The sequence below is a fragment of the Heloderma suspectum genome, chromosome 1 (assembly GCF_057233095.1).
Source record: "Heloderma suspectum isolate Gila_16-S chromosome 1, 16-S_ref, whole genome shotgun sequence".
Classification (NCBI taxonomy): domain Eukaryota; kingdom Metazoa; phylum Chordata; class Lepidosauria; order Squamata; family Helodermatidae; genus Heloderma; species Heloderma suspectum.
The window spans coordinates 140,837,445-140,855,854 of NC_139458.1; the positions used below are offsets into that span (position 1 = coordinate 140,837,445).

The 18,410-nt window shown below is 44.4% G+C and overlaps 1 protein-coding gene across 12 annotated transcripts in view; it reads left to right on the forward strand.

The window, feature by feature from the left end:
- The window catches only part of SPTB (spectrin beta, erythrocytic), a 154,504-nt gene that overhangs the window by 97,231 nt on the left and 38,863 nt on the right, over positions 1-18,410 (forward strand). For all 12 annotated transcript variants that reach the window (XM_084804308.1, XM_084804326.1, XM_084804316.1 and 9 more), the window contains 9 exons: positions 732-890; positions 2,360-2,662; positions 5,891-6,041; positions 7,020-7,890; positions 10,429-10,566; positions 13,389-14,145; positions 15,416-15,618; positions 16,302-16,392; positions 16,964-17,110. In XM_084804308.1, coding sequence (XP_084660434.1) covers positions 732-890; positions 2,360-2,662; positions 5,891-6,041; positions 7,020-7,890; positions 10,429-10,566; positions 13,389-14,145; positions 15,416-15,618; positions 16,302-16,392; positions 16,964-17,110 — 2,820 coding nt within the window. The remainder of the gene's footprint in view (positions 1-731; positions 891-2,359; positions 2,663-5,890; positions 6,042-7,019; positions 7,891-10,428; positions 10,567-13,388; positions 14,146-15,415; positions 15,619-16,301; positions 16,393-16,963; positions 17,111-18,410) is intronic.

The window sequence follows — 18,410 nt, forward strand, 5'->3', positions numbered from 1 at the left end:
CCCAGCTAGTATCTTAGAGTATCTTATGAGGGGCTGTAGCTCAGTGGTAGAGCAGCTGCTTTGCATGCAGAAGGTCCCAGATTCAATCTCCGGCACTTCCAGGTAGGGCTAGGAAAGATCTGTGCCTGAAATCCTGGAGAGCTGCTGCCAGTCAGTGTCAACAATGCTGAGCTCAGTGGATCAGCGGTCTGACTCGGTATAAGGCAACTTCCCATGTTAGAACTGGTTTACACAGTAGTTTTCCTATCCATTCTGGCAATCCCAACCACCCTTCAGTACATACCCACACGGGCAAACATAATGTGCAGATGATGTGATCATGAATATAGCCTGCAACAGTTTTCATGATCGTAGTGCCTGGGGAAAGGGTTTGCTGTGTCCGTAGGAATTGCTACGGACTAGTCTCTGTTATTGTTCAGTTCACACATTGTGATTGTCCGCATGAAGAGAATGGGACTACAAACATATACAAGGCACACATTCTGCAGGCTACTCTTTAGCACTCTTCTGTCACTTAAAGGAAAGGAAATGAAGAAGAAAGAGAAAGAGTTCTTTTTTTGGGGTCAGGCAACATTTTGCTGATGTGAGGCTGGACAGTGCAACCACCGTACAAATAGAATGCTTTATAAAGTGAGCCAGGCTGCATTATGCAGAAGTTTCCATGGCCTCTTGATAGTACATTCTGTAATACCTACTGGATTCTCATTCTCCTGTTGAACGCGTTTGCACAGGCCTGGGAGAAGCTGGAGAAGGCAGAGCATGAACGGGAACTGGCACTGAGAAATGAGCTTATTAGGCAGGAGAAGCTGGAGCAGCTTGCCCGGCGCTTTGATCGCAAGGCAGCAATGCGGGAGACGTGGCTCAGTGAAAACCAGCGCCTGGTTGCACAGGTAATATGAAACCATCTGGGAGTGTGTACTAGTTTAAATTTCTGATCTGCCTGGTGGCAGCAGGAAGAGTAGACGATGTTGGGTGTGTGGGTGGATGTGTAGATCAGCATCTGCAAAACCTTCTGCAGATAAAGCATCTCATCCACAGCCAGAATGTAGGTGTGTTTTGACAGTCAGTGACGAGTATGACTGTAAGGCAAGAAAGCAGAGTTGGCTTTTTTGGCAAGCCCCCAGATTTGTTGAAGGAGACACAAAATGACTGTGAATGGATCTCTGCCATTGTTTTGCTCACTGTGCGGAAGCTTCTTTCTTATGTTCAGAGTAGCGGGGTTTTAGATCTAGTACTAAACCTGTGTGGTTTGAGACATGCAAGAATGTTATTTTTAAACACAATTTGTCAGTTGGCTGTACAACTGTCTGAGGGCCAGTTCACACTTGACACCAAGTTTGCCATTCATCCACTGTGTCTCTCCCTATGCAGTGACTGAAGTGAGAGATAGCCGTTCATGCAAACGCTCAACAAGCAGTGGACATGGGCTAGAGAACCATGAGTGGCTACATCTCTCCGCCTGTTACTTATGTGTATAGAAGCACCTGTGCAGGAGCAGTCTTCAGCATTATGTGCTATTCAGAGTGTTAAAGGTCAAGATATAGGCCACACTTTTAAAAGATCTGTACAGCAGGATGGCCTGGGGAGTGTCTCCATGAGCGATTTACCCCAAGGTGGCTGAGTCTGGAGGTTGTTAGAGATATATGACATCATGGCCATCCAGCAGCCACCCCGGAGCTTATCTGTGAAGCGATTTTCACTGGTGCAGAGAACCTGCTCATGGAGCCCTGCATGGACCAAAGCTGATTCCTTTAAAAAAAATCTAGTACTCCTCCACTTGCTTCTCCTCCCATTGTCGTGGAGACACAGTCCTGGTTTCAATGCTGCTCCTGCAGCTTTATAGATGCTCTGTCAGACAATTTGCAGTGTAGATCCTGTCTCTTGGTTATGCACCTGGATACAAGGGATATTCATCCAGTGTACACAAGTGATGTTCATGTGTGGTACAGGTGGCATGGGTTAATTTACAGATCATTATAGAGCCATTAAAGGGAACTGTGGATTTGCATTAAAAAGGACACCTTATTCTTACCACATTATAAATTAACACGAATGAGAAGTTACCACATAGTCCAAGGCTGTAGGAGACTGCCTTCCTATGCAATAACAGTGCCATGGAGGATGTTTCTAAGCAGCTGTGATGTGGCTTTGAGTCTTCTGAACCGACAGTGCTACAAGTAGCTGGTACAGATTTCAAAACACAGAGACACAAATGCTCTGTTGTCACATGCTTAAAACGGTACCTGGTTCCTTTCTGTTTGTTTGTGATTTTTTTTTTTTACACACACGCCACTTTTGCATGAGGGGCAGAAGGGGCAACAAATGCTGTTGCTAACCAAAGCCGTGCTTACTTCGGCAGGATAACTTTGGAAATGACTTGCCAGCTGTGGAGGCAGCGAAGAAGAAGCATGAAGCCATTGAAACCGACACGGCTGCCTACAGCGAACGTGTCCAGGCCATACAGGCAGTGGCCAAGGAGTTGGAGATGGAGAATTACCATGACATCAAGCGCATCAATGCTCGGAAGGACAACATACTGCGGCTGTGGGAGTACCTGCTAGAGCTGCTGCAGGCCCGGCGCCAGAGGCTGGAGACAAACTTTACACTGCAGGAGCTGTTTCAAGACATGCTGCACAGCATTCACTGGATAGATGAGATGAAAGTAAGGAAGGGCTTGGCTGGAATTCTGTAGGTTGCTAGAAAGAAGTTGGCAACGTGGGGTGGAGGCTCATCCCTCCTGAAGCCAACTTGCTGCGCTATCTCAACTTATTTGTTTAATTTATTGATAAATGCATATTCTGCCCAAAGGAACTCTCAGGATGACTTACCTAAAGTGCTCCTTAAAACTTTATAAAATACAAATGGTTAAAAACAGTAATTCAAACCACTAAATAATCACCAACATCAGCAACATTGAACCTACTAGCAAACTCCTCAAAAAGCCATTAACAATATCTTCCCTAGTATCACGCATGCCATTAAAGAATGAATCTGAAAAGCCTTTCTGACTAAGGCATTCCAGGGCCCCATCTACATGAGCCATTTACTCCAGGGCTGCTGAGATCCGAGGACCTTTGGGACATACGACACAGTCACCACTTCACAGCCTAACTGTGGTTTTCACAGGGAAAATGTGGATTTCCGCAGAGCCATTTTGCTGCAATTTTTTAGCTTGCTGTGGGTTTACTGCAGTTGCTGAGCTGTCTGTCCCTTCCTCAAACTGATTTTGCAGTTCGTGCTGGATGTGGGGTAGGTGTGCTTAGTGATTGCATTACTCTGTGACGCCTTTTCACTCCTCCCCGTTCCTCCCCGTTCCTTTGCAGCTACTCGGTAACAGAGAGGTATCCATTTTGGAATGATGGGTAGGCACGTACCTCTCACGTGGGGACACGCCTTCAGATGTGTGAACCATCACGAGAGTTACCATGCCAAACAGTTGGCATGGTAACAAAGGAGCAGACTACCCACATCTTACCAAAGAGGAACAGACAGACACAAAAGAACCCCTAAAATACAAAACAGCCACTAAAACCTGAAGTGTCGCATCCCCCACCCTCACATGGCTACGCAGCTGCACATTTAAATATAATGGTTTAAAAAAGAGTAGCGCAGCTGCCACAGTTTACTTTGCTTTAACAGCCATGTGTCAGGACACAGCGTATTTTTCCATTGGAGAAGTCTGCAGTAAATCACACATGTACCGCAGCAGAAGCTAATGCTCAGCTACAATGCTGCACAGTTACGACAGAGTGAATATTGAAAGCGGTGCTGTGTAAATGGCCCCCATGGCAAGTAGGCATTCCATCACTTAGAAGGCCCTGTGGCATATAGCCATTCTCCTGATTTCAGCAGGCAAGGCTGGACCTTAGGGTTAGACAGTGATCTAAGTGAGCTCAGGCCTAAAGCAATGGATGGAATGGGGATTGTGTCTATAACTGTTGTCTATGCTTTGTCATGAAGAGAGCAATCCTATGGCCATTAGACACTTAGATGGCCATAAGATTTTTTGGCTTCTGGGAAATCTGAAACCACATTCCCTTCCCCCTCATAGCCAGCGCAGTTCCTTCCATGCAGCCGTTGCCTCCATGCTCATAAGTGAAGCACAGCACGGAGAGGGTGAAAATGGGGCGTTGCTGAGGGCGGGGAGGGGAGGAAACCACAGGAGCTGTTTTAGACAGCTTCCTATCCGGTCTTCAGGCCCCTTCCCTCCCCTTCCCCGAATCCGCAGCTAGACCTGCAAAAACAGGCATCAAGCCAAGAATGCAGGGGGATCTTCTCCTCCTTGCTGTGGCCGCCCTGCATAGGCTAGTCAGTAGCCTCTACATTTGGGGGCTACTAGCTATCTCAAGTGGATTGTGCCCTAATAGGTGCATATTGCTCAAGCTGCTTTTGGGGCGAAAGTTTAAAATGTCTTAAAATTACAACTGGGAATGTTTTTATATACTAAATACATGGAAAATGTAGGTAAGTTTGTAAATGTTTGTACTGTGTGCATAATAGTTTTAGATCGTCATCATCATGTCCTACATTTGGATTTTTAAACACTTTATTATATTGTGGAACAATATGGATGCATAGATGATCTTTGGAAATGACTTTGCCAGTAGATTCCTAACCTTTGTTCACAACATGAAACAATATTTCTGGTTTTCTTGCTTTGTGAACTACCACATTCTCTGTGGCTTCCACAGGCTGCTTAGAAGGCTTCTAACTTAAACTTGGTTCCTTTTACGCTCTGATGTGGCTCTAGTGAATGCATGGATGAAAGGGGACATTTGCTAGGTTGTAGGTAGGCATTGTTAAATTATGCATCCTCAGTTACATTATTTATCAGTAAAGATACTGATATTCATATTTGAATTAAGCTGATTTGAATCTTAGTTTTTGAATTGTTGCACAAGTATTGGTTCACCTTGTACACAAGCATTGGGAAGCTTTATGTGTGCATCCATGTTGAAAAAGACATTCACACCACCATTTAGATGTTACAGGCCTTTTCTGACACAGAGTTTAATCTATTTGTTCTGTCATGGAGTCCCTTAGTTGCAGTTCTCTGGAAAAATAGCTAACTTTGGCTTGAAAGTATAGAGTTAACTACTTGCTACATATAAACACATGCAACAGAGCCCTGACACTGGTTTATTTTTGTTTTGTAAAGAACAGCAGTTTTGGAGGGAGCAATTCTGAGTGGGAAAGCAGCAGGAGAAGGATATGCCTCACCCTTTCCTTGGGGCATCTCTACACCAGCCTAAAATCCTGCATTTAAAATGGGGCTTTCTGCTTCCATTTTAAATGCAGGATCACAACTACCTTTTTCACGTGCTTCCTTTACTCCCACCCCCTTCCCCCTCCTTCTCCCCGTATCTGAGTCTTCCATTATCTTTCATTGATCTCACTCCTGTTCTTGCCACTTTTACTCTTTTCACGGAGAAAACTGAAGTGGAACACAATGGGGTAATTTGATAGCTCATTATCTGCGATCTATTTAAAAACGGAACAAGGGCATTTAGTGCAGAAGACGCCTTGAATGATCACGGCGTCATGTGAAGGAGCCCTTGCCCACCATTCCTCTAGTCTCCACCTCCCCAAGTGACTGTTCACACTAGGGTTCAAAATGCAGCATTATAAGTCCCATGGGGCAGGGGACTGAAGGGCAACCAGTGTGTGTGATAATTTGAAGTGAAGAAATAGCAAGCAGGAAAAGGAATAAATGTCTTTTGCTCAAAATCAACCCATTCTGAAGCTGTTTTTCTTTTTTTAAAAAAACAATAAAATGGCATCAGGGCTCTATTACATGTGGCTGCACATAATGTGTAGTTGGCACCGGGGGGCGGGGCGGGGGAGAGACTGAGAGAGAGAGAAGGTACATTCTCCCTTTGTGATTCTCTAGGTAAAACTGTTGTCTCCTGAAGTTGGGAAACACCTGTTGGAAGTGGACGACCTCCTTCAGAAGCATAAGCTAATGGAGACTGACATGGCCATCCATGCTGAGAAGGTCTGTGCAGTCAATGCAGCTGCTCTTAAATTTGCCAACGGAGATGGTAGGTGTTTGTCCAGAAGAAATTCTTTGCCTTTGCCTGACTGCCATGAGTGAATGACAGTGTTTCTGTTGGGAAGCCATGCATACAAATGGGGAAGGAGTGAGTTCAGACATGCTGTATCCTAGTCTCTGGCATCCTCCTCTCCTTAGTATCTGTCTGAAGCGAATGCCTCTGTTGTTTGGACAATACCACATTTTCTCAGCACACAAACAGAAATACATTGTGCTTGGAGAAAATGCAGTTCTCTCATCTGCTAGAGGGCTATTGTGGTTTGGAGTCCTGGCTCAAATGTGGTAGTGTGCCAGTACCCCAGGCACTTGCGTTTTATGCATTACTGATGGAAGAATGACACAGCTCTGTACAGTTTGATTGTTTTGTTTAATTCTTTAGAGACTGAGCACTCTTCCACTGTACCTCTAAAGCAGGGATGGGGAGTGTATGGCCTTCCAGATGTTGTTGGACTGCAGACCCGATCATCCCTCACTGCTGGTTGTGCTGCTTAGGGTGTATAGGAGCTGCAGTCCACCAACATCTGGAGGGCCACACATTCCCCACGCATGCTCTAAAGCTTGGGAGCACTCATACGGCCCTTAAATTGTTTTCAGTGGCAAATACCAGCAGAGCTGCCTCCTCCCGTCAGACCAGCGCTCCACTGTTTTGTGAAATGTTTCCTCTTCTGTTTCCTTTTTATTCTCTGATGGGTGTGTTGCATTCCCCCTTCCCAGCATTGAAAGGCGCAGTTTCTCTGATTTTTTAAAACCAAAAAGAAGTGGGAAATGGAAGTACAGTTATCCCCATATAGCTGTCCCTTCCCATTATTAAATTACTTCCCATGTAGTATGTGTGTTGCACCTAGAGTTTTAAAATTATCTGGAAATGCCTTGGAAGATGTTGTGCCATTTCCTTTCTGACTGAAAGGGAATCATACCATACATCTCTCAGCTGACTGTAGCTTTCTGTCCACAAACACTTGTACAGGCTATCGGCCTTGTGACCCAAAGGTGATACAAGATCGAGTGAACCACTTGGAGTTGTGCCATCAAGAACTAGTGGCTTTGGCTGCAAAGAGGAAAGCTTGCCTAGAACAGTCCAAGCGTCTTTGGCAGTTCTTTTGGGAACTGGATGAAGCTGAAAGCTGGATCAAGGAGAAAGAGCAAATCTATTCCTCCCTGGATTATGGGAAAGACCTGACCAGCATTCTCATCCTGCAGAGAAAGCACAAGACTTTTGAGGATGAGCTGCGTGGCCTGGGAACCCGCCTGCAGCAAACCATCAAAGAAGGAGAAACCTTGATTGCTCAGAAGCATTTTGAAGCACCCAAAATCTGCCGTAGAATTGGAGATGTAAAAGCCCTCTGGGCCCAGCTGCAAGAATTGGCGGCTTTCCGCAAGAAAAACTTGCACGATGCTGAGAGCTTCTTCCAGTTCCAGGTTGATGCAGATGACTTGATGGCCTGGCTACAGGATGCCAATCGCCTGGTTTTGAGTGATGATGTGGGGCATGACGAATATTCCACTCTAGCCCTGGTTAAAAAGCACAGAGACCTCTTAGATGAGGTAGCAGACAACAAGACAGTCATGGACAATCTGAACAGGCAAGCACAGACCTTCCCCACTGAGTTCCGGGATGACCCAGGATTTGAGAATAGACTGAAGGCCATTCAGGCAATGTACACTGAGGTTGTGTCCCTGGCGGATCTGCGCAAACAGAAGCTACAAGTTGCCCTTGATCTCTACACAGTTTTCAGTGAGACCGATGCCTGTGAGCTTTGGATGAGTGAGAAAGAGAAGTGGTTGGAGCAAATGGAGATTCCTGATACCCTTGAAGATCTGGATGTTGTGCAGCACAGGTAGATGAGTAGGATTGCTTCCTGGGAAGTATCTAATGGATGTCTGAAACACTTAATTCTAATTAAACTATTTAAGGGACGTGAAAGGAGTGTCACATGGGTAACTGTAGTACCTTTTAGAATAATTATCTTTATTGTGGCATGTGTTTTCATGGGTTTGAGTCCACTTACAGCAGAACTACGCATTACCCTGCCAAACTGGAGTTCTCAAATCTGTGCTTCTTGATGTAATGTGAGCACTGAGCTATTTGCACCCTCAAACAGGAGGATGGACCTTAAGCCTCCCCCTGTGCACCCCCTCAGCCCCTTCCCCAGCTCATTTCCCTTCAGGTGGGCTTATTTTTTGTTTTGGAGCCTAGCAGGGGGGCAGTGGAGGGAGAGCAAAAAACAGCCAGGAGGGAAATGTTGCAGGGGAGAACTGGCAGATGGAAAAAGGGTTAGGTATCTCCTTCTCCCAAGCTTATTTTTCTCTGGAAATACCTCTCTGCACATTTGCCTTGTAATGTGTTTGTCTTGCAACATATAGTTCCACCCTTGGTCAGATGCAGCCAAGCTTAGAGCAGTTCCACAGTCTGAGTCTCTACAAAAAATAGGCAGTTAAAATCAGTGAAACAAGAAAAAATAACAAACGTTCATCCTTCTTGCTTGTTTAAACCCTGCTTATCAGTACAGGTGGCAGATCTGTATGAGCATTCCTACCCCAGCACAATGAGTGTCACCGCCATGCCTGGAGAAGCGATGTTGGTACAGGGTGTATGGATGATCCTCCCCTCTGTCCTTATTTCCTGGGCTAATTTAGAATGAGTCTTCACTGGTTTTAGTGTAGCCTCTAAACTTTACCCGCATGATAATGAGCTTTTCTACATGAGGCATTTATTGTGCGCTCATCATTCCCTACTCATGGTTGTTTACGGGTTCTTTAGACGACGATGTGATCCTTCAGTTTTACTTCAGTTTTTAAACAGCACTTTCCGGCAGGGGGGGTGGTGGCGGTAGAGCACGAAAAGTGTGGTATTTAATTGTAAAAACGAAAGAAAATACTATTTCCACTTGTGTATTTGCACTGTTTTGCTACACTGCAGTGCCACCTAGAGGTCATGTGGCAGTAAAGCAGGAAAGGAAATGCTTCTCATGTAGTGCTCGGATCTCAATTCTGCGACGAAACCAAAAGTAGATGATATAGCGCATTAACAGCCTCATGTAGAAAAGCAGAATAGCGTGCTTTGTTACTATTGTTAATTGGAGGCTGCTTCTCACGTGAAGAACGTGTTATGGTTCATACATGCTGCAAGCCCACATTAATGCATTAAAACACGTATATTTTGCAATGTTAGGAAAGCACAATAGTGTTTTTCTTTAGCAGCCAAATACATGAGTCTGGAAGCAGATGTGGAGACTGGTTTCTAGGCACAAGTATGAGGTTTCGAAAAGAACTGGCTGGTATCATCACTGTTTTTGTCTTACATAATAAACAGATCTATAAGCATCAGCACAGACTTCCATTGACAAAAATGTAACATCATAAGTAGCCATAATCCTAAAATAGTTAACTAGACATAATAGCATTTTTCAATCTCTCTGCCCATTGTTAATAGTGATTCAGAATAAAAGTCAGAGAAGAGCAAGCTCCATTGGCTTAATTTTGCATTCCCCAGCAACACTTCCACTCTTTTGGGCGGCCAGCAGTTGTAGGGATGGAACCCATCATCTTTTCTTCTAAATCAGCAAATTACTACTGGATGAACCAAACAGTCAGGATTACATAGCCTCTTGCTAGGAACAGACTTGCAGTCCTGTATCTGCTCATGCCACTGTTGGCATGTATAGCTGAAAACAGTTTGAGAGAGAGAGAGTGCACTTTGTTCATAAAGAAACATAATTTAGTTTTGTTTAGGACACTCACAGGTTGTTTCAGATGTAACTACTAAGGGCTGCTTCATACATTAAAAAAAATTCTACATGGAAGGAAGGTATGTGAAACCTCATGTTAATCATTACATGATATGAATGTATGTGTAAGGTGTGTTTTTTTCATTGCAATTGGCCACAGCTCCCCAACGTGTGCACATGAAGTGTTCACTCAGCAAAAATCATATGTGATGTCCTTCCACATGGGGTTTCACACTAGTTGCAACACTGAAGTGCCTTCCATGGTAGGAATTTTATGTATACAATGACCCCCAAATATCCCAGCCCTAAGTAGCCTGAGAGGCCCTATGGCTGGGAGCACCCTCCTAAGATTACCACATATGCACCAAGTCAGGACCACAAGAGCACGAAGAGAGGTATTCTCAGTGGCTGCTCCTCACTCTAGAATTCCCTCTTCCATGAGGCTTGCCAAAGCACAAGTCAAGGTGTCTTCCAAAAGTGACATGAGACTTAACATTCATATTGGAGTTTGTTAGCCAGCAAGATGGGATAGGACAAATTTGACATTATTCAATGTATGTGGGAATTTAAAAGTTTTATCTGCTGTGAGTCCTTGGGATATGGTGGGATTTAAGCTGAATGAATGAATTCAAATATGCTTGATTGTAGGTTTGATATTTTGGAGCAGGAAATGAACAATCTGGCTTCTCAGATTCAAGGTGTTAATAGAGCTGCCTTTGGCTTAATAGAAAGTGGGCATCCACGCAGTGGGAAAGTGAGGCAGTGCCAAGAGCATCTGAATGCCAGGTAAGATCCTTCCCTGATTATTTATTTGTTGTTTATCTCCTGCTCTTTACCCAAGATGCTCAGAGTTGCCTACGTATAATTTCCAGACTGTACTGTGGGCCAAGACCCCACTTAGCTTCAGTATCTGAACCTTATTTTGTGCTTTGAGACCATTCTCTGAGCTTGATTGTTCCAAATTTTGTGTCAGTGTGGTGATATTTCCTAGCTTTGCCTTCCTGGGTCATAATATCTTCATTTTAGGAATATGGTATGTCCCAGTTTGCATTCCACTGTGGTGCTAATCCTTTGTGCTAAAGGCATAACATGTTCATGTTGATAGGCTTTCCTTTGATGGCTACTGCCATGCAGGTCTCAGACAAGAAAGACCGAATTAGGGAATGCCATTTCCTCTTCCATCCACCATTGATAAATGTATGCAAGAGGTGTCGCAGAGCTCTTCCTCATTAGTGATGTGAGATTCCATCATGAGAATGATTTCAAGCTAAATAATTGACTAACCTATGAATACCAATGATAAGACTAAAGCCTGCTAGATTTTAATTTCCAGCATTTAAGAAATATATAGAAGGCTTGTTTTTTGAACCCTTTGAAAGGTTTCCCAAGAATATATTACTTTCCTAAACAGGGTGGATAGATTTAAATCATGATGACCAAGAAAAAATAGTCCCATTTGAATCATTGATTTAGTTCAAGTTTCCCATTTTGACATTCTTAAATTTACTGAACAAGCATGCATGCAAACTGGTTGCTATAACAATTAAAACATATTTAATCTGCTTAATTAAAACAGATCCTTTTTACATAATATAGGAGCATAATCCAAAACCTTTGGTCAGTCAGTTCACAAGGAGGATTATATCCTCTTACTTATAATTTGGCTCTCTCTGAATACAGGTAAGAAGACTGAGCAAGCTTACTCATTTGAAGGCTAAGGCTTGCAACCCTATACACATCATTTGGCTTTAACAGTGCAATTCTATACGTGTCTACTTAGAAGTAGGTGAGAAACCTAGGGCAAAATCCAGTGGGGCGCTTCCACCCCCACCGATTCTCTTCCGCCCCACCGATTGTGTTGCACAAGCAGCCCCCACCACTTCTGCAACAGCAATGTAGCGCTTCCGGGGGCGACCCGAAATGAGCAGAAATGCTCACATAAGGGAACTCCGCCAACCTGCCTCCTTCCAGAAATTAGTGTTACCACTCATTTTGGGGCTTCCCCTAGGAAGCAATTCATCTCTCTTGTCTAAGCGGTGGGACCCACTTGTGCAACGCAGTTGGCGGGACTCACCACTTGTGAAAGGGAATTGGCAGAGTGGAAAGGAATCAGCAGGGGCATAAGCACCCTCTTGTATTCTACCCTTTAAAAAGGAGCACAAGGTCTTTAATTTGGTGATACAGAGGATGGTGTTTCCTGGATCCTAGTACCTGTTTTAGAGTATTCAGGGTGGTGGTAGTACAGCTGAGCTTCCCATCTTGGAAGAGCTCCCCAAATTATGCTGAAGTATTATTGGTTACAATTCTTTAAAAAACAACAACCCCACTTTACGGTACAGAATCTTGGCAAAATGTATTTTGGGCCTGGAAGGAGAAAGCAGCACAGGAATCATGAACTGGGATAAAATTAAGAATCATGGAAATATAGTATGGTCTCACACATAGGCCCCCACCAAAGGCAGCATACTGGTCCTGAAGATAGGCCCAGGGAGTCTCGCCAGTAGATGATGGTTGAGTAAAATAATCTCTGTGTCTTTCAGCTCTGATTCTGTGACCAAGCCGCTTGCCTGAAGGGCATACCAATATGTATCCACATAAGTAGAAATGGAACTCTTGCTGCTCATAACCAGCACATTAACTACCAGGCTCCTGCTTCTATTGGACATTTTCATTGTCACTGTGAATTGAGACTCCCAGTTTTTAGCGTGCTGTTTCCTGCATTTGCTTATTGTTAATTGCACCTACTGATGATATTATTATATAATAATTATTTAATAGATTTGTATACCGCTGAACATATGTAAAAATATCTCACAGACTGTGCCGTCTGAACTGAGATATCACAGTCTCCAGAAGTGGTAGGCAACTTGTGGCCCTACAGATGTTTTGGCCTACAACTCCCAACAACCTTCACCATTGGCCATGCTGGTTAGGGCTGATGGGAGCTGTAGGCCAAACCATCTGGAGGCCTGCAAGTTGTCCACCCCTGGTCTGCACGCAAAACAACTTCCAAGGCATTCCCACTGGGCTGGCGGGGTTGGCTGGAGGGCTATTGTTGGTGCCTCTCCTCTTCCTTATGGCTCAACTGTTCAGGTAGTGACAATATAACCACAGTATCTACTGGGAAGAGACATCAAGGTGAAGGCTCAGTCATCTCCTTTAATACTGGATGAGTAATTCTTACCCAGAGCTCTTGAGCAGCCTTATTAGAAGATTGAGCAGCCTTATCAGTAGAAGATCGAGTCTGGTGCATGTACAGAATGACATTTGGAGCCTAGGACCTTACCTATATATTCGTTCTGCTGGTATCTTTGGTAGGCTGTGGGCATTACAGAGATTCAGTCCCACTTGTTGCTAGTAGGAAAGCCAGTTAGGACACAACATAAACATGATCCATTTGACATCAAGATCTGTAAGAGGATGCTTGTGGGGGTGTCTTGGATGGCCTATCCTTTCCCTGCTCTATGCTTTCACCTGCTGGTCTGTTAGCATAGTGGTGTTAGAGACAGTATATTCTTAAGCATACCAAAAAAGATGCATGCAGAAGAAGTTAAAGGAATGATATCTATTGTGTCCCCACAATTATTCTTTTGCTCTTCCTCTGCTAGGTGGAAGGTCTTCCAGGAGATGGTAGCTCAGAGGCGGAGAGCTGTGGACTTTGCCCTTAGCCTCCACAATTACTGTGTGGATTGTGAGGAGACAAAGAAATGGATCCTAGAAAAAACCAAAGTCATTGAATCTACACAGGACCTTGGTAAAAACCTGGCAGGCATGATTGTGATGCAGAGGAAGTTATATGGCATTGAACGTGACCTAGCTGCCATCCAAGCCCGGCTTACAGCCCTACAGCAGGAAGCACACCGGCTTGCTGAAGAACAGCCTGACCTAGCTGATGACGTCTACAGTCGACTGACAGCTGTCACTAGAGTTTGGCTGGAGCTGCAGAACACCCTGCAAAGCCAGGAGGCCTCCCTTGGAGAGGCCAGCAAATTGCACAAGTTTTTGCAGGACTTAGATGACTTCCAGGCATGGCTCTTCAAGGCACAAAAAGCTGTGGCTTCAGAGGAGGTGCCCAACTCCCTGGTAGAAGCTGAGCACCTCCTTCAGCAGCATGCTGTCATTAAGGAAGAAATTGATCAACACAGGGATGATTACAGCAATGTCAAGGAGATAGGAAATAGAGTGACTCAAGGGCAGACAGACGTGGAGTATCAGCAGCTGGAACAGCGTCTCCAGGGCATGGATACAGGCTGGAATGCCTTATGTAAAATGTGGGATAGCAGGGAAAAATTCCTCAACCGGTGTCTTGGCTTCCAGGAATTTCTTAAAGATGCAAAGCAAGCAGAAATTATCCTTACCAATCAGGTATGGCAGCAGTATCCATGTAATTTTTATGCTTGTTAAATTAGTGTCTCCAGATAGCATCCGGATGCTTGAGTGTTGCAAATAGTATGACTGAATTTGCAAACTGGCTAGTGTGCACTTGGATGTCCTACAGGGATATCACATGACATGCGGCAGCCACTGAAAAAGCTTGTCCATGGTAGCACCCATCTCATGCTGTGCTAGTCATGTACAGGGTTTGACTTTCAGCACATGTTGAGAAATACTAGAGAAATAGAGCTTCGTGATGCCTGCTGAAAGCCAAATCATTTTGAGTGCTTTCCTTGTGGCTGCCATGCATGTGATTATTACAACTTGATAAACTTAATACGCAGACTGTCATGAACTGCATTTGGCCTTAGGCCTAAGATCATCCTCAGCGGCTCTTCTTTGTGAGCCCCTGCCAAAGGAAGTGAGGGGGGTGGCTACTAGGAGGAGGGCCTTTTCTGCTGTGGCACCCCAGCTGTGGAATGAGCTCCCTAGTGAGGTTCGCCTGGCACCTACATTGTATTCCTTCTGGCGCCAGGTGAAGACCTTTTTATTTTTCCTGGCATTTTAGCATTTTAGCTTTCTAGACTTTTAGCTTTGCTGTTTTTAATCTGTATTTTAAATCTCTGCATTGCTGCTAGGTTTTATTCTGGTTGTATTGTTATACTGTGATTTTAATGTTTTATGTATTTTATCTTGTTTTATTGTGTGCTCTTTAATTGTTGTGAACCGCCCAGAGAGCTTTGGCTATTGGGCAGTACAGAAATGAAATAAATAAATAAATAGGCCTTTTGTTGTTCAGTCATTAAGTCGTGTCCGACTCTTCGTGACCCCATGGACCATAGCACGCCAGGCCTTCCTGTCCTCCGCTCTCTCCCGGAGTGTGCTCAAGTTCATATTCATTGCATCGGTGATGCTATCTAGCCATCTCATCCTCTACTGTCCCCTTCTCCTTTTGCCTTCAATCTTTCCCAGCATCAGGGTCTTTTCCAGGGAGTTTTCTCTTCGCATTAGGTGGCCAAAATATTTGAGCTTCAGCTTCATTATCTGTCCTTCCAATGAGCACTCAGGGTTGATTTCCTTTAGGATGGACTGATTTGACCTCCTTGCAGTCCAGGGGACTCGTAAGAGTCTTCTCCAGCACCACAGTTCGAAAGCATCCATTCTTCGGCGCTCAGCCTTCCTTATAGTCCAGCTTTTTTTAACTGCTCATACTGTATTTCCAAGCCGCTGACATGTTTTCTTCCCCCAACATCTGCTTTAGGAATATACTCTCGCTCACATCGAGCCCCCAGACACCTTAGAAGCATCAGAAGCTGCTATCCGAAAGTATTGGGATTCCGTTGCCACCATGGAAGCAAATAAGGAAAAAATTACTGGGTTGGTGGGCAGTGGGAACAAGCTGGTGGCTGAAGAAAATATCTATTCTGATAAAATTAAGGAAAAAGTCCAGCTGATTCAAGAGAGGTAATTTTGGTGAGATAGTTCCAATGGGAACAGCTCAGAGCCTTTGCTTACAAGAGGGAGAAAGAGGGGAGTGGGAGAAGATAAATATTTAATCATATCTTCGAACAAAATGTTAACACCACCATTACCTAGGCCCTAGGGTTTTTTCCCAAGGCATTGATGTCCCCAGTCAAAAGATAAGGAGACCCAGGGAGGCCTTTTTCTGGACTGCAGTCTCTCCACCCCCATGCCCTATTGCAAAAGGGTTTTAATGTTACCTTGACATCATAGAGATAGAAAAGAGCAGTGTGTCACACGGTTCTTAACGTGCAGTTCCAAACGGAAAGCTACCATGTGCAGAGAAAGAGCACAATGCAGATAGGGCAGGGATGGAAGACACAGTCTACTCCCTGTACCTCTACAGTACTGTGCCCTTTCTGCTTGGCACTGGTTACTCTGTGCATGGCAACATTCATTTTTTGACCATGTACAATGCTTGAGCCCCATTACTGTGTTGCTGTTATCTTCTTTCTCTGCGCTTGAGATATAAATGGTTTGGAAAAGTCATAGAAGACTTACTGCATGCAACTGCGCACATACACATAATAAGGCCCTCTGGATTGGAAACAGTGTGTTATGATACTAGTTAAGCTTCTGGAGCAACAGTGTTATTTAACAATAACATTCTTATTTGTTATTTCTAGATACAGAACAACTGTCACAAAATCTCAGGAGGCATTTGCGTTGCTGAAGGATAATCATGACTTGCGGAATTTCCTACGGAATTGCCAGGAGGTAAGGATTCTGGACCAACTACTACTACCAATCTATGGTGTGTCTGCACTTATTCTTATTTTTCCAATAATGGTTATAACTTTGGGCTATACTAGCAGTAAATACTCCTATTCTTGCTGCACCTCACAGAACACTTGATACTGAACTAATAATTGTTTTGATCATGGGCATGGTCAGGTAATTAAACAATAATGATACCACCATCTTGTCCTTAGGTAAGAGAAAGGAAGTAGGAGAAACACCCTCTAGTTTCAATTCTTTCATGATCTTTGTTTGGGTCAGGATTGTTCAGTCGCCACATTCCAGGGCACGTGCTCATTGCAGCTACCTGTATTTTCACTTGGGCACAATAGGGCCTAGCCAGTGGTTTCGAGAGCATCCTCAGAAAAAGTGAGAAAAACGAATTAAAATGGGAAGGTACAGAGAACCAGCAAAACAGTCTAAAGTTTAGCAAATCATTTCACCCACATTCAACACTTAGCTCAGAGTACCAGCAAAATGTTATGGGAACTCTGGGAACACCTGTAATATGGCTTCACCACCAAGTAATTTGCTGCCATTTTCTTTGCAGCTTACTGTCTGGATTGAAGAGAAGATGCTGACTGCCCAAGACACATCCTATGATGAAGCACGGAATTTGCACAGCAAATGGCTGAAGCACCAGGCCTTTATGGCAGAACTTGCTTCTAACCAAGGGTGGTTAGAGAAGGTAGATGATGTAAGTGGCTTCCTGAAAGATTTGGATTAGCATGGTACCTCTGCTCCCCCGCCCCCACTTCTCTTCATATCTTTGTGGCCCCTGATGTTTTGGGGCTGGGATTTTTGAGAAAGGGTTGAAGACGGTTACCATCATCACTGTCCCTGGAAAATTATGGCACGCTGAGAAACAAATGGTTTGGAACTCTTTGGAAGCTAATGCAGTCCTGTGAGCTGGTTCTGCAGCCAAGCAGAATTGTACACTGAAGTGTATGTTGTCAGAGCTGCTTTTCTCACACCTCACTGCTTTTAAGGATTGCACCTGTGTCTGTAGAAATACACAAATGTAACATAAAAACCGTAGGACACACATGTCGTTCCAAGATGAGGCCTGGAACTGTGAAGGTAGGCTGCTTCACCCTGGTTTGCCACCTAGTTTACACTTGTTGGGGAGCTGTGGCCAAAGCCAGCCCCCTGGCTGATGTATCTGTTTAATATACGCATTTGCAGCATATCCATTGCATTAATACATTACATTTTTATTTGCGCATGTAAGACAAACATGAAGTGTGAACGGCCTCTGATAGTGTCTTTAAAAGGGAAGGTGAGTAGTGGCCCTCAGACACTCTCTGCCCTTATGTCCTTGGCCAAACTAGGGGTACTTGTGGACACCTAAGATGTCTCTTAGAGCTACCAATCAAAAGACACTGTGTAGCTGTTCTGTCTTTTCCTCCTTAATGGATCTTTTTATGGTAAGAAAAAAAGACAAAGGAAGCTGTGGGAAAATATGGGAGGTTACAAGTGGAAAACAATGCCAATGCCTGGAACCCCCTATAAAATTGTGTGAATGAGGCAGGGTGATGGCATGATAAAAGCCTTGGCTGGTAATATCCTAGACCAGCAGTCCCCAGTCTTTTTGTACCCATGGGCATATTTGTGAATTTAAGGAATTGCTGTGGGCACCCCCACAAAATGTCTCCCATGGAGGATATGGCTAGTCACATAATGGCTGCCATAGGAGCCTGGCTAGTAAAGGTGGGGGCGGGGAGATAAATAGCAAGGCTAGAGGCTGGGAGGGAGGGGGAAATGGAAAGAGTTGAGTTCTGGCCCACCCAGTTTTCTTCCGTCCATACAGACCTTTACCATTTGCTCTCTCTCTCCACTCCCAGCCTCTAGCCTCACTATTTCTCTCCCTTCCCCATCCCTAGCTTTCTCGTTTCTCTCCCTTTCTATCCCCTAGCCTTGCTCTTTCTCTTCCACTTGTCCCTTTACCTTGCTGTTTCTGTCCACTCCTAACCTCTAGCCTTGCTATTCCTCTCCTC